The following is a 17,043-nucleotide window of genomic DNA, read 5'->3' on the forward strand; positions in this document are numbered from 1 at the left end:
TTGCAGCTGTTTCTTCTCATTTTGAGTTGTGCCATATCAGCAAATGAAGGTCCTGAAAGCTTTACTCCATCCATGTCATTAAGGTTGACTCTACTTTGAGGAGGCAGCTCTTCCCCAGTCATCCTTTGAGTGCCTTCCAACCTGGGGGGCTCATCTTCCAGCACTATATCAGACAGTGCTCTGCTGCTGTTCATAAGGTTTTCACTGGCTAATGCTTTTCAGAGGTAGACTGTCGGGTCCTTCTTCCTAGTCTGTCTTAGTCTGGAAGCTCAGCTGAAACCTGTCCTCCATGGGTGACCCTGCTGGTATCTGAATACCAGTGGCATAGCTTCCAAGCATCACAGCAACACTCAAGCCCCCACAGTAAGACAAACCTTGCTATAATCACTTATTAGTTCAGGAGTTCTTTGGTTGATTCTTTGGTATTTTCCATATAGACCATCATGTCATCTGTGAACAAAGGCACTTTTATTTCTTCTTTCCCAGTCTATATACCTTTTATTTCCTTTTCTTGTCTTATTGCATTAGTATGATGTTGAGTAAGAGTGGTAAAAGGGGATATCCTTGCTTTGTCATCCATTTTAGAAGAGCGAGCATCTAATTTCTCCCTATTACATATGATGTTAGCTGTAGATTTTTTTGTAGATAGTCTTTATCAAATTGAGGAAGTCCCTCTCTAGTTCTGGGTTGCTGAAGGTTTTTACAATGAATATATTGGATTTTTTCAAATGTCCTTTCTGCTTCTATTGATATGATCATGTGATTTTTTTTCTTCAGGCTGTTGATGATTTTTGAATGTTAAACCAGTGTTGCATATGTAGAATAAATCCCCCTTGGTCATGGTGTATAGTTATTTTTACATATATTTAGATTGGATTTGCCATTACTTTGTTGAAGATTTCTGCATCTATGTTTATGAGAGCTATTGGTCTGAAATTTTCCTTTCTTGTATTTCTTTATCTGGTTTTGGTATTTGGTTAATGCTGGCCTTATAGAATGGGTATCATTTCTTCCTTAAATGTTGGCTGAATTCACCAGTGAAGCCATCTAGACCTCATCCTTTCTTTTTGGGAAGATTTTTAATTGCTGATTCAATTTCTTTCATATATATTAGGCGTATGCATATTATCCTTTTCTCCTTGTAGGAGTTTTGGTAGTTTGTATCTTTCAAGGAACTGGTCCATTTCATGTAGGAGATCAAATTACTTGGCATAGATTTGTTCATAATATCCCTTTATTATCCTATGGGATAAGTAGTGATGACTCTTCTTTCATTTCTAATATTAATAATTCCTTCCTTCTTTTTTTCTAGTAGCCTGGCTAGAGGCTTATCAATTTTATTGATCTTTTTAAGTAACCAGCTTCTGGTTTCATCGATTTTCACTACTGATTTCCTGTTTTCAATTTCATCAAGTTCTGCTATAATTATTTTATTTCTTTTGTTTGCTTTAGGTTTATACTGCTTTTCTTTCCCTAGTTTCTTATAGGTGGATGCTAAGATGATTGATTTTAGCTTTTTCTTCTTTTCTAATACATGCATTCAATGCTATTAATTTTCCTCTGAGCACTGCTTTCATTGTATCCTACAACTTTTGATAAGTTGTATTTTCATTTTGTACAAAATATTTTAAAATTTCTTTTGAGACTTTTTCTTTGACCCACGTGTTATTTAGAAGTATCTTGTTTAATCTCCAAATATTTTGGGATTCTTTTCCAGCTATCTTTCTGTTATTGATCAAGATTGTTTTATAAACTCTTGTTGCTGTTTTCTAGATAAAACACTTCTGTCCAACAGTCTAGCTCCAATGCTACCAATCAATCCGTAATAGTAATTAATGAAGCATACCTATTCTTTTTTTTACACCTATTCTAGGATGTATCTTTTGTCCCATAATTTCTTATAATACATGTTAGCACTCATCATGTAACTAGAAATTTTGACCAATAACAGTGTAAAACCAAAAAAAAAAAAAAACAAAACCCATTGCTATTGAGTCAATTCCAACTCATAGCAACCCTATAAAAAAACCAAAAACCGTTGCCATCGAGTTGATTCCAATCATAGCGACCCCTATAGGACAGAGTAAAACTTCCCCCATAGGGGGTTTCCAAGGCCATAATCTTTCTCCTGCAGAGTCAGTGGGTGTGTTTGAACCACCGACGTTTTGATTAGCAGGTGAGTGCTTAGCCACTGTGCTACGAGGGCTCCTCTAATATAGAAAAGTAAAAAATTAATCCTAATTGACTTTCTTTCTCCATTTCTCCTATAGTAGCATTATCAAAGGTCACAGAATAGGAAGAAGTAGTCTGCACAAATTCTAGATCAAGACACAACCCTGTGCCGTATATATATATATATATATATATATATTTCTCCACTATACCTATATGTCTATTGCTGACTATGCCTTATTAAAATTTTACATTTATGAAAATCTAAATCATCTGACTAGCAGAAATTAATAGTAGACTTGGTATAATTATTAGTACTGTGCATATTAATAAAGCATTATTTCTAGACTTTTGTATTTTTGCTTTTGACATATTTAGAAGTGAAGTGGTGTTCTACCAACCTGAAGAGAGAAGCAGTAAGGTTTTCATACACAGATACTCTTCATAAGATACCTGAAGTCTCTGCAACTCAGAGGAAACATACAGCATATGCTTACATTGGTCATACATGTAGGGTAGAGACATTCTCTGCCTGTGAAAGACAAATATCATTGCTTGGGTTAGAAAGAAGTAGTGCTAGTTCCTCAAGAAGTACATTTGTTATTTTACTTTTGCAGAACTATGGCCTCATAAAGGATAGTGTAACTACTGCTATTAATGCTAATTGCCAGTAATATCAGAACTTTGGAAAATTTTCCTTAAACTTACTCCTGGGCTTAGAGCATCTAAAGAGACTCTTAATAATCTAATTTTACACTGGAGAAAATACTTAAGTATTTAGAACTTATTCCTACAGAATTTATTACCAGTTGCTTATTAAAATCAGGGCTTTATGGTATCATTTTAATATGGCCAATTAGACAACACAGTTTTAGATTCTACCCAGTTAGCAGTTAGATTTTTTTTTTTAAACAACATCCCTTCCTAAAGACAACCATGAGTGATAATTATTTACAGCTATGCAATGGGCCAGAACTAGAACTTTCTTATACTCTAAATCTGTCTCTGACAAACACATGTGACTGAATATTCTTTTTGCTAAAGGTACCAAATCAATTCTCGATTATGATTCTCAGCAGTGAGTATCACATCTGCCATTTTCAAATACATCTCTAAAGTTTCCTGACTTTTGAAATGACACTAGAAGACTGAAATTGTGCCTGGTTCCTGGCTTTTAAAGTACTTCAAAATCTTTCTTTTTAGTTTCTGACAAGAAGTGATCTTGAACTTAACCGAAATAAACAAGGCTATTACTTTTTCTCTACTGAAGGGTGGGTTTATTTCTTTATGTAATCAAATAAATCAGCCATGACTGTATACTGCCAAAGTGATCCCAGAGGAGCTCGCCTGACTTAAAAATCTGCTCTTATCGAAGGGGCACCTTCCTAATCTTTTAATAGTCATCAAGCATTCCTTTTCTAGGAAGTATCTTTTTCTCCTTTAGTTTCTTCATGGCAATACTCCTCATGTAACTGCAAATTACAACAATCATTCTAGTTGGCTTAAAAAGAAACCATTTTTTACAACATTCAAACCTAATGACAACCATGTAACAGACTGTTTATAGCTACCCAGAGGGTCAGAAAGTGAATAAAGACTTTCTGACAACCCAAATCTGCCTCTCAAACCAGAGCAGCATGGAAACAAGTGGGTTAAGAGAAGACAGATCTCCCCATCGTCATAAACAGCAGCATAAAGACACAAGAATGGGAAACCACTTTCCTATAAACCATCTGTCCTCCAATAAAACTGAACACTGAGTAAAAGGGTTAAAATAATTCTTTAACTGAAATTTTCAAAAAGCACTCTTCTATATTTACAATGAAAATTAAACTAATGCGATTTTTTTCAGGAAAAAATTCTATTAATTCCTGTTTTACGTATGTTATGTGGCATGACTGGGTTATGCTGTAACTGCTTCACTTGAAATTTGAGCGCCATATTAATAAAAACCCTAAATTAGATTAGTTTTATAAAAGAGGAGGATAAGTAGGTGTTTCCTTTAATCCAAATTAAATGACTTCAAATTGCTTTTAAGGAAGTGACTGTAAATAAATATTGCAACCTGATGCTTTTAAGTAAGCATGGTTGGATTCTAAAGTGGGCAGTACGTACTTAAAGATTTTAAATGTCCTGTGTTTATGTACAAGTTAAATATGTTTACCAGTTAATTTAAAATTAAATCAAACAACTTAAACCTTGTTAAATTGTGATGGGGTAGTTTAAACTGTCCTTCCTCTTCTTGTCAATAGACAGTCCAGGTAACTTCTTGCTCTGATACAGATACTTGGAGGTTTGTGTGGGTAGTGGAGCCAAGCATATGGCAGTGCCTACTAGCTGTGGGCTGAGATATGGTCCCTTCATGGATTACAGTGAATCTATGTCACAACATGCCTCGTGTTGTCATGCTTCTCACTAGGAAGCCTGGTCATCTCCTTCAGGTGTCAGCTCAAATGGCACCTCGTTCAAGAGGCCATTAGCCACATATCTTAAGCAGACCCCTCTCTAGTAAATACTGTCACAATTTGAAATTATTTATTATTAAAACGTAAGCAACTTTTTTTTTTTTTAAGCAACTTAAGGACAAGAACTCTGTTCGCCTTGTTCTCTGCTACAGTCATGTGACAGGCACGTATTAGGAGTGTGATAAATATTTGTTATTCCCCTCTAATTCATTCTCCATAGTGTTATCCTCTAGGGCCTCCACTGTCGTCATCTTGCACCTAAATTAAAATTTAAACTCTTTTTCATGGCCTAGAAGATTCTGCTTGACTTGGCCCTGTCTATTTCCTAAACTCACACTAAATCCTCAGTGGCCTTCTCTCAACTCCTCATACGTGATAATTTTGTAGTCATTTCTTCTCCCTGGAATGCCCTACCCTTTCACATAACTTGTTGTTTTGTACCATTTAGTGCTCAGCTCCTTAGAGAAGCCTTCTATGGTCACAAAATCTAAAGTAGCACCTTTTTCCTCCCCTAGTTACACTATTATGACTCTCTGAAATAGTTTTGGTTATTTATTTGTTTGACTTCCCCCATTAACAGTGTTAGCAGGGGCCTCATCTATTGTGTTCTGTGTTATATTCCACGCTCCTACAAGAGTGCTCAGAATCACTCACCAATGGAGAAACGGCACCAGTTTAACTCAACAGTTCGGTCAGGAATTCTAGACCAGATTTCTATGGAGGCAGCCTAGTGGAAGGGAAACCAGAAATATCTCCTTTAGGTAGTTCCCATCCATACTGCCAGATATGTGGTGCAGTGGTTAAGTGCTCGGATGCTAAGTGAAACGTCGGTGATTCAAACCCACTAGACATTCCACAGGAGAAAGATGTAGCAGTCTGCTTCCTTAAAGATTTATAGCTTTGGAAACCTACGGGGCAGTTCTGCTCTGTCTTTGAGGGTTGCTATGACTTGGAATCGACTCAATGGCAATGGGTTTGGATTTTTTTGGTTTAGTATAGGAAAGAGACGTCTCGGCTCTAGAATTACCCCACTACCTGTGGCTTCTCACACAATGCCTAAGAATCTCTTTTAAAATATCTGGGGCTAGTATCATCCAGTCCTTGCTAAAACATAATAACTTTATAAAAGAAGACCTTCCATTTAACACTCAGCTCAAATAAACACTTTTCTATAACTTCCACCCATTATCTTTGTTATATCTTCAGGGAATATCATTTCAGGCTGTCCTTCTCCCTCTCAAATCTCCTTTTCTCTTTCCTTCAAATAGCCCCTGTTCATCAGTCAGTGTTAATTTTCAAACTCCTTGCCACTCTGGACACGTTCCAGGTTGTCAGTGTTACTCTTAATCTGGTACCCAGCTCTGAACACAAACTATTGATGACTGGCATAGAGTACAATGGGACTGTTATTCTAATGTGGTTTAAGATTTCATTAATTTTTTGGAACTTTTATCAGCAGCATGCAGAGCTTACAGTGAAAGAAATACCTATCTTTTCCCCATATAAACATACATCTTCATTTTATACTCTGTTTGAGACCATGAGGGAGTGTGTGTGTGTGTGTGTATGAATTCCCTGCTTACATTCTAATAAAGGAGATGGGCACAGATAGTAGTAATACAAGGTAGAAAGTGTCAAGACCTGGGGATGTACAGCGGAGAGATCATCTACGGTGAGGTCAACATTTTGAGCTGAGGGTCTGTTTGGTACGTGAAGGAGAACAATGGGAGAGAAGGCGAGGCCGAGCTCTGGAGAGCCTAAAGGACCACGCTAAGGAGACACTTGGTGGTCAGTGAGGGGACAGTGAAGACATCTCTGTGTTGGGAAGGTGTGTGATATGATCAGAATTGTTTTTTAAAAACCAGGTTATTTGTAAAATTGGTAAAAATCAGGTGTGTTGACTCTGTCAAACTACTAAAGTAGAATAATTTTAACTCAGCACAAAATGAAATGATACACAATGAATGCAAGTTTTAATTGATTTAATTTGTGCTTTAGGAAGAAAAATATAGCCAACACGGGAAGGATACATTGAAGGCAGGAAACCAGTTAGGAAAAATTGCAATGAGGTAAGGGGGAATGGACACTTGAAATACTTCAGATAGAAGCATAGGCCTAGAAGATGAGCGAACAGTTGACTGTTATGGATTGAACTGTGTCCCCAAAAAATACGTGTTCTAAATCCTAACCTCTACGTCTGTGGTTATAATTCTATTTGGAAATGGGTTGTCTTTGTTATAGGAATGAGACAGGATTAGTGTAGAGTGTATCTTGAGTCAATTTTTTTATGAGATATAAAAGAGATTTAACAAGCAAGCAAGAGAAGCAGGGACGGGGGAAGACACATGCCAAGCCATGAAGATTGCCCAGGTGCAAAAGCTCAGGAGAGACAAGGACCTTCCTCTAGAGCTGACAGAGAGAAAGCCCTCCCCTAGAGCTGGCACCCTGAATTTGAACTTTTAGCTTCCTAAAGGGGAGAAAATAAATTTTTGTTTGTTAAAGTCACCCACTTGTGATATTTGTTACAGCAGCACTATACAACTGAGACAGCTGTCTCGTAAAATCTTTAAAAAAAAAAAAGCTTTCATGCTCTTTCCAAGTCATTGACACTGAGCAAGCATTGCCATGCAGAAATACCTCTAGTCTCTGGGTCCATACCTCCCACTCCTTCAGCCTATATGTCCTCATCTGTAATTATTCCCTAACAGTGAGATCAACAGAGTTTTACCGTGTCCCTTTTCCTTCCTAGAATAGGGTCATGGAATTAAAACAATATCACAGTAAGATGCCTTGTTAACATGCCATAGACTGTATTGATCCCAGAAATGCCCACTGTTTAAAAAACATCTTTAGATATGTCCTGGGACAGTAAGAATGGCACATGCACATTCACTCTGCATCACACTGGGCTTGCCCAAAGCACTGATACACAACTCTATTCCAAGTCTCCCCAGTTCCAATATACCTGGTAGGACTGATTCAGTCCTGAATTATCACAGCAGTAGTCTATCAGGAAAACACCATCTGGTTAAAAATAGTCTTTCAGTACAGGGGAAATGACTCACATACAACTTACTCGTTAATAACCAGATCAGGAGCAAAACACAGCAAGCTACCACCTGCTTGTCTATATGATCTCCATCCCAGGGCAAATGCCATGAGGAACATCCATGAGTACTGCAGTAGGGTCATTTGGTCATCCAGGTGTAAGTTCCTGAATCCTGAATTAACAGAAATAAAGCTATGAGGGAACATCCTAATTGCTAAAGAGAAGGTCATCTGTTATGGGAACAGGCAAAGACCCGATATCAATTAGACTTGTTTGGAAGAACTACTAACAAATAGAGAAAATGAAGCATTAACTTGGCACAGTTTTCTTTTGTCATCTTCAGACCCAAACCCTTAGTGCTTTTTAATAGTATTCAATGTAAAAAAAAAAAAAAAAAGCCAGTTTTTTGGTCACCTTCTCCCTATCTAAATAAATATGAACTAAATAGCAAAATAGAAAGCTGAGAGTGCTGGCTTGGGACAGTACTCAATCAATGAATTTAAATAAAAAATTTCCTCTGATATGTATACTTTTTTCCCCCTTGGCAGAACAGAGATTATGGAGGTCAGGCTACCCCTTCTCGTTATGTCCCTAACTATCTGTATCCAAGCTTGTCAATTCCCCTCTGTTTCTTTTTCTGGAGAGTTAGAGCTGGCACTAACACTGACCTCTGCTGTTCCATATCAAGTCCCAATAAGGGAACTTTGACTTACAATGCCTTAAAAATTAAGTCAACTGTAACTTGTGTTCAAGTTTCATTTCATAAAGAGTTAAAATCATTCTCCTTTAGTATAGTCTGACAAAGTGCCAATACCCCTGATTTTTACCAATTTTACAAATAATCTAGTTTTTAAAAAACAAACTGAAGGAAAATAAATGGAATTCTTAGAAACATATATTTTCTTTTCTTAGACTTCAGTGTAAAAAGAATTTTGAGTAAGTCCTATAACTCTAGTTCTGACATTACACCATCCTTCCATCTGAAATTACTACGCTTTTGGTAGTAACCTGAGAAGTGGGAAGGGGTGTAAATTCTCTATTAAAGACTCCCTGTTCTCTCATACTGACCTGATCTCCCCTGGCTAATCCCCGGAACTAGATGAGTAAGAAATTCCATGGACCAAAATGATAGAGAGCTGGAGAGTTTTCAAACAAAAAAAATGCAAAAGTTTGTACTGTAGGTCTGCCATCCTTTGCGTCTTACCTGGTATCGCCTTTGCCCATTTCACTGCTGCGATCACTTGCCGTCCACCTAACATGTTGAGTGTGGTCAAGATTCGCCAAGTGGAGTCAGGAACAGAGCTGTCGTATCCTGAATATAACACCTCAGGCTCAATGACCTCCAACAGTGACACCAGGGTTGGGGTGAGCTGTGGTAACGTTGCAGGAACTACTGTTTTGTTAATAGGATTTTCTGAAGTTTCTTGTGAGACGCCTGCAGTGGCCTGCTGAATTCCTTTTATTTTTTTCTTGGTTTTTCGAGCTGTAGATATTAAAGAAATGCACACAAGTGAATTGTAATGGGAAGATCTGGGTGATACTGTTTACTGAAGAAGTATTTTTAATTTCTGAAACTATTCAGGCTGAAAGAGTAAAAATGTTTTATTTTACTTTAGTAATTATGATAAAGTAACATGGAAGGGGAGATTTTTTTTTTTTTTCTGAAAGGAAAAGATCAACAGGAACCCAGTCTCATATTAATTTCCCCTACAAATAAGCCAGTTATATCTTCATTACAGTTATACCTTATAGAAGATATCTGTTTGATAACACTGTGTTAAAACAATCTAAACAAATCACTTCTATAGATTCTTCCATAAATTAATTTCTGTCTCATTCTGACTCCAGAGTCAAAAGTTTCATTGGTATATAAAGCAAATTGGTTTTACTATCAATTGAAAGAAAGGATCTGTCTAAGCGTGGAATAGCAAACTAGCAACTGTGATTTAGGGTTAACCTAAATTATGGTAGTATATACAATGAATAGAGCTACACTATCTATACATTTGCACAAAGCCCCTGTCTTATCAGGATACAAAAATGACATAGCATCTCATATGCTGAAAATAGGATTAGGTCAGATAGCAGCAAACACTTCTTTTTACCTGTGAATGCTAGTATGCTACCTGGTGCTAAATATATCTGGGAGAAAAAGAAATGTACTTCACCTAAATTATCAATGGGAGGTTTCCCTTCTATGATGAAGATTTATACTGATACTCTATAAACCTACAGCATCCATTTTCATACTGTATATAAAATGAGTAAAACTATCTTTTAATTCTGACTTTGTCTGAAACAATCTAACCAAATTACAACATGAATTCTGTAGATTTTTTAGTAAACACATTCCTACTTCTGACATCATCTGCATTAGTGACAAAATAAGAATTATATTATTCTGAGAGAGAGAGTACTCAAAGCTCCCAGGATGGGCAAGGAATGTAATTTGTATCAAAGAAGAAATGTACCTTCCCAGTTATCAGGGCTGCTAGGGGATAAGTAAATGCCAATCACCTTTAAAAATAACCATCAGATCCTCTGTCTCCCAAATGATAAAATATATAGTTTGTGGAGAACACATGTAGTGGCAAGAACTGTATCTCCATGTCTAGTGTCAGAAAGAAAAACCCCATTGTTTACATTGAGTAGAATGGTCCCATTTCTTACTGTGCTGAATGTGGCACTGAGGAATTTACAGGTTTTCCATTAAAACATTTTAAAACACAGAAGCAGGATCATGACAGATCTATTCTAACCCATTTTTATTATGCTGTATTGGAGACACAGTCTGTGTACTAGGAAAGAGCACAAACCTGAAACGAGCACGTCAAGATTTAAATCGGCTCTGCCATTTAGCTGTGTGTCTGTGCAAGTTACTTAACCTCCCTGGGACTTAGTTTCTAGTTTCCTCTTCTGTAAAATGAGGATAATATTAGTACCTGTCTCAGGACTAAATCAGTTAAATTATGTAAAATGCTGAGAACACTTCCTGGCACACAGTCTGAGAACTATCATTACTTCAACTTGTAGGGTAATATGGTTTTAGAACACTTTAAAATCAGATATTACAACTCTGTGTAGGCATAGAAAATTTTTAAAAAGCAAAAGCTCCTTCCTATATGTAAGGAAACCTTTAAACCAAAGGTCTCTCTCTCCAACCACGATCTCAAAACCATGGACTGTACTTTGTTGGCAAAGGAAAAGAGAACATGCACGCCACAATCCATACACAGTCCAGTAAAAACCTCAATTAACCATAATTTTAAATTGTCTAGAATATGTGTTCTTACACTCTGCATTAAAATAAAGAGGAAAGGATAATGACAGGCTGGAGGATTAAAAAAAATATCTTCTATGACTCAGTATGTAATTAATTTCTTACTATTTATCTATAATCCTATATGAGAGAACTGATGCTTTTGAATAAGGCTCACGAAGTGCCAGTGAACTCAATTACACTGACTAAAGCAAGAAGTACACTAATACATTTTCCAAACATTATCAGCAAACTGCTAATTGAATTAGTTAAGCTATCACTATTTTTAAGCAATCGAATTAATCAAATTGTACTGTACGTAAGTTCCTGACCCACTGGAGCATACAGTGGATTAGCAGTCAATACATGGTCTCTAAAGGAGTGTTCATAAGTCTGTGATAGCTCCACTTCCTCCTTCATTAAAGTGTAGAAATCTTAATTAGTTTAAAAAACAGTTGAGAAATCTGATAATGCCAGAAACCTAGTTATAGTATAAGTTTCATTTGACTCTTTATACCAAAACTAAAGCTATACTTTGGAATGACTACAACTTGAAATGAGTATAAAACATTTAGGATCATTGTTTAAAAACTTATTTGTACTCAAATGCCAAACACTTCAAAGCAGCGAAGACGGCTGCCTTAAAATAAATCTTGAGACTGACCTGGTATGGGGCAACAGTATCAAAATACAACCCTTGCTGTACTAAGGTACATTTATGGAGAGAACTGGGCTCTGGGAGAGGTGTTGGCTTCTGCCAAATTACTCTGCGCTATCATTGAAACATAGGAGAACACTGGCTTAGGAGAAACACTGATGAACAAGGGAATATTTCAAAAGATTATGTATATATATATATATATCATGAAACACTTGGCTCATCTATATCTTTCTTAAATATTATGGTCTGCCAGTCATGTCTGGCACACACACATACCTACCTCCAAATGATGGCTTTCTATATAATGGGATGATTCAAAGCAAAAATGAGTAAAGCCACCAGCACAAAAACAAAAACACCTATGAACTTAGATTTTTTTAAACCTTTCAATTTTCCTACTGGTAGAATTAGATTACCAGTTGCATGATCTGTGCCACCTACTGTCTAATGTATTATTAAATGACAAACTAGAACTTTGTTCTATGTGTAGTGTAAAGGTGAATTTAAGGTTAATCTCGGATCTACTTCAAGATGTTTTTAATAATATAAGGGTCCAAAATAACCTCTCTGGGTATAAGAATGTACATCAAAGACTACCATGTCATAGCTCTGGGTAAATGCTACTTTTCCCACTATTCTGGTATATTGACAACTTATTAAAAGTGTACAGTATGGCTGTTTTCTAGTACAGCTTTTCAAGAAACCACAGGTCACATTAATTTGTATGTTTAAATTATATTCATTAAAAAAAAATTAGGAACAAATTCTGACAGGTTTTCAACCAAAGGCTTGATTGGAAATGGCACTGATGCCAGTGGTTGGTCTTCTAGTGAGGTAAGGCCAAACAGGCAGAGGAGTTGCTGTTTAATTATCTGTGAGAGGGAGAAGAAATGGAGGAACACTTAGTAACTCGGTCCATTAGAATCATCACTTTGTAGCTGGTATGTCTTATTTCTTTTGACTAAAAAATTCCCTTATATTTTGGATAGGAAAGGGATTGCTCAGAGAAGTAGTATCCATTTAAAGCTCCAAATATCTAAGTTAAGCTTGCTTGGTATGTATTCAGAAAGCACCTAAAAATGTTATTGGGTAAGCAACCGTACTACATTAGTGATATGATAGAATTTTATTTGTGTTTTCCTTTTGAGTAAACACATTTCTAAATATAAAATAGCTGAGACGAAAACTTGGGCATCAGAGGAAAGTAGTTAAAATTGGGGCTGGAGAAAACAAACCAATCGGTAAAAACTGAAATGCCTTAATATACATTTATTTAAGTGGTCAAAGTATATTGCATACTCAGGAGATCAGAGAGCAGCAGAATGAAACTGGGTAAAATCTTGACAGGGATCTGGTATGTAAGAAGTCAGGAATAACCATGGTGTCTTTATAGCCAAAAGAAACTATCCTTGTGGCACTGAAAGCGCACTTTACACTACATGGATTTATAATTAATCTCTGAAGCTTTTGCAACATATACAAGAAGGTGGGCAGCTATCATTTTTGCTATCTAAGTAATACAAAGTGTCCAAAGTAAGGAGATAAAGTTGTGTGTGTGATATGGGGAACCATATCTCTGTTATAGTCATACCCATAAACCTACTTTATATTTAAAAACAAACACACACACACTGTGTGCTAGACACTGCCAACACTTAGTCTTTCTTCTCTCAAGAAGCACACGGTTTCTAGTCTCTCTGATACCACCATCTCTTATCTAGGTTATTGCAACAGCCATTTAATTGGTCTTTCTATACAAGATTAGTCCTTCTAAAATAGAAACCTAATCATGTCTCTTCCCTTGCTTTTCACCTAACAAATTCTTACTCAGGAGTCCTCGGGTGGTACAAATGGTTAAGCTTTGAACTTAGACAGTTGGCAGTTCAAATCCAACCAGAGGCACCTTGGAAGACAGGCCTGGCCAACGTATTTCTAGAAGGTCATAGTCTTGAAAACCCTATGCAGCAGTTCTGCTCTGCGCACACGGGGTCGCCATGAGCCAGTATGGACTTGACAGCAACCAACAACTGTTCTTACTTAGCTTCTATATTTAAAGTTATTTCTTCCAGGAAGCCTTCCCTGACATCCAGGACAGAGCTAGGTGGCCCTCCTATTACTCCCATGGCTCTATTCCACTTGTGGTGTGCCAAGCTGTTTTGTGACCTCTACAATCTGATGAAATGGTGAATGCCCTGAAAACTGGCACTTTTTATTCCATTTTATGTCTAGTGTCTGTCCCATCAGTGAATACTTGCTGAATGAAACTGCTAATATCACCAACAACTTCTAACCACACGGGTTACTAGATCACAACCACCGCCACCTTTATGGAACTTGCAATTTCAGCTTCAACTAGAACAGATTACAAACTTTTTTCAAAGGAAAGTTTTCAGTGATGAGACCAATGTTAATTATACAACTTGTTAGGTAAATGGAGATATGAAACTCAAACTTATAACTAGTTTCAGGTTTCTTCCTTACTTGAAAAACAAACAGAACCCATCCAATGCCTCTTTGTGGAGTTTTATTTTCCCTGCAGATATGCAATAAAAGTTGTGTGTGTATATTCAAATAAAAGGTATATTTTTTAAAAGGAAAATTGCAGGAAAAATACACGTAAATATATTTAATGTGGAAACATTTCCACCCCTAGGACATAGTTCTGAAACTGAAAAAAGATTAAAAAAAGATAAAATATTGCCTCAAGTTATGTAAGTTTCATTATTACATAATTTCCTTTCTTAGTGTACAGTCTGGCTGTACTGAATTCAGTGTGTGTAACAAGAGCTGCTGAGTAAACTTAAATACTGTATTTTTACACAAATAATGCACAAGTTCTACGTTTGTTTGCCAACTGCACTCTCCCCCTCATGCCGTGCCATTTTTTTTTACATGTTGTAAAAACAAAATTAGCACAGTGCACTTATGAAAATACCTCGCAGGGAGAGGTCACAGTTGAAGAACAAACACAGAATGAGTGAGTTATTTGCATAAAAATATAGTAAGTGGAACATGACATATTCATAATAAAAAAAATTCCTACTTTTGTTGGGCAGTAATATAAACATAATGCTAGTTATGCTAGTCAAACACAGGTATACTGCAATGACTAAATTATCACATCTGTTTGCTTATATCTTCAAAAGTAAAATGAAACATTTTTCTATGGTGCAGAGACAAACAATTCCTTTTAGGCATTTACATTACCTTCCAGGTTCATTCCAGCTTGAAGACATTTTCGATAGCGGCATGCTGGGCAGTTTTTTCTTCGAATTTTATCAATGATACAGTCATTTCTTCCAGCACAAAGATAATTGTGCTGTCCTATATGGAACATAAAAGCACTATTAAAATTTCACAGGTTTAAAGGATACTTTTATGGAGGGCCTCTGTTTTTGTTTTGGATGGCATGTAGCCAAGACCCAAAGCTATTGATTAAGAAAGGCACAGTATATGTTCCTTCACTGCCTACATTATAAAGTCGGGAGATCAACTAAAAGTAGCCTCTTTTGTAACAGTTTATTTAAAAAAAAAAAAAAACCGAACTCAATTAAAATATATGTATAAAAAATAGGAAAGAACACAAATCCTAAGTGTACTGCTTAATAAATGTTCATAAAGTGAACACCCTGTGTAATCAGCAATCAGATCAAGAAACAGAACAGTACCCCACAACCCTCCCTTTTTGCTTTTTTCTAGTCACCATCCACCAGGGGAACCACTTTCTTGACTAATTTTGCTTTAAACAGTTCTTTGTTTTTAATATAAAAAACTAATTTCACCTGTCCAGTGTTGCTAGCTAGCACACACTGTTGCATCTTTTTATATAAAAAGGAGGTTCATGAGTGTGACTACAAAGAGTCTAGTTCCCCAAACGACATGTACAACTTTAACTCATTTAGAGAGAGACTTCATATTACTTTAGTAGCAAAAATGACAGATGAAATTAGTCTTTCATTGTTCGAGAAGATGTCTATAGTTACTATTTACTATGACTTCTGACCTGATACTGAGGAGGACTAAAGGAAGAGGAAACTAGTTTAAAAATACTATGAGATTCCCAAAGGGAAAACTACTCTAATTCAACATTAACCACCATATATGCGAACAAAATGTGCTCCCCCCTCCCAGTTTTAAATGAAGTGATTAGTAGACAGCAAGATTTAATCTTGCATGTTAAGGTTGCCAGAAACTGGTTAAGTGAATCACAGACTTGGCAAACTAAACTAGTGTATGTAGAACTTAAATTATTTCACATGCTTTTAGAATATAAGAATGTTTGAATTCATCATTGACCTCAAATATACATCTGAAGACCTTTACTGTCTAGAACCTTCTAGTATCTGAACCAAACCAAACTCGATACACCTTCAAGTCAATTCTGACTCATAGCAACCCCTTCTGGTAGCCTGTGTTAAGAGACAGAACTGCAGCTCTCTCCTGACAAATATTTTGAACGAAAACTTAAAAGGAAAAGACCAAAAGTGTCTCTTCCCCTAAATGCATGTATAGGTAGTCTTCTTTCAACCGGGTTAGTAAACGTCGAAGAAAGCTTGATGAGGATCTGCTGCTGGTTTGACAGAAACTTGGAGGAGTCTACTATATAAGATTGGCATGTCTGAACAGATACACTGACTAGGTAAGTTCATTACCTTACACTAGAGGCGATGGTCTTCACAAAATTCCGCAGGACATTTTTTCAAGAATAAATCATATTCAAAGGTAAGAAAAATAGTAGTTATCAATTCACTGGCTTGAAAAGATCTAATTCTGTTTCTGGGAAAGGACTCTATGCATAGGGCAAACTAAGACTGGACATGGATAGAAACAAACTATATTTGCTTCCTCCCACTATGATTAATCACAATGCTCTTGAAACACCAGTTTTGGTTGAGATGGTTAATTGTATCAGGCTCAATTCTTTGTGAAGAATAGGCCACCATGTTGAGTAATGGATTACAATTCAGCTTTGTTCCGGAGCTGCTCTCCAGTGCAAATGTCTGTACCATGTGTTTCAATTCCTTTCTGTGTTGTGTTAAGTTTCTGAGCTTCTTTACTTGGGCACGAAATGGAAGCACTAACCCACTAAGTCTATCCTCTATAAAGTAGAAGTAGGAACAACAGATATATATCTATAGTTGAGGCAGTTACAATACAAATATTTAACAATATTCCTAAATCAATGTCCTGCAATTACTGAAATGATTAAAAAACTGTTTACTGCTAAAAACATTCCAATGTTTTATGTTCAACCAAAATATCAGAATGTGACAAAGAAACACTGATTTCTTTATCCCAAATGCGTCTTGAGCACAACTTAGAATCTGACCTACAGAATCAGCTACGTTGTACCTTCATAAGTTAAATTTAGTCATAGCTAGTTATCAGTATCAAGTTGGCATGTCTGCTTCTTATCTATAAAATTAGGAGTTTCACC

The 17,043-nt window shown here is 36.4% G+C and overlaps 1 protein-coding gene across 7 annotated transcripts in view; it reads right to left on the bottom strand.

The window, feature by feature from the left end:
- Positions 1 to 17,043, bottom strand: part of NR3C1 (nuclear receptor subfamily 3 group C member 1) — a 116,674-nt gene that overhangs the window by 12,955 nt on the left and 86,676 nt on the right. For all 7 annotated transcript variants that reach the window (XM_023550245.2, XM_023550244.2, XM_023550250.2 and 4 more), the window contains exons 4-7: positions 14,814 to 14,930; positions 8,891 to 9,169; positions 7,714 to 7,858; positions 2,574 to 2,704 (exon numbers count right to left, since the gene is read on the bottom strand). In XM_023550245.2, the coding sequence (XP_023406013.1) occupies positions 2,574 to 2,704; positions 7,714 to 7,858; positions 8,891 to 9,169; positions 14,814 to 14,930 (672 nt within the window). The remainder of the gene's footprint in view (positions 1 to 2,573; positions 2,705 to 7,713; positions 7,859 to 8,890; positions 9,170 to 14,813; positions 14,931 to 17,043) is intronic.

The sequence above is a fragment of the Loxodonta africana genome, chromosome 2 (genome assembly GCF_030014295.1).
Source record: "Loxodonta africana isolate mLoxAfr1 chromosome 2, mLoxAfr1.hap2, whole genome shotgun sequence".
NCBI classification, from domain to species: Eukaryota; Metazoa; Chordata; class Mammalia; order Proboscidea; family Elephantidae; genus Loxodonta; species Loxodonta africana.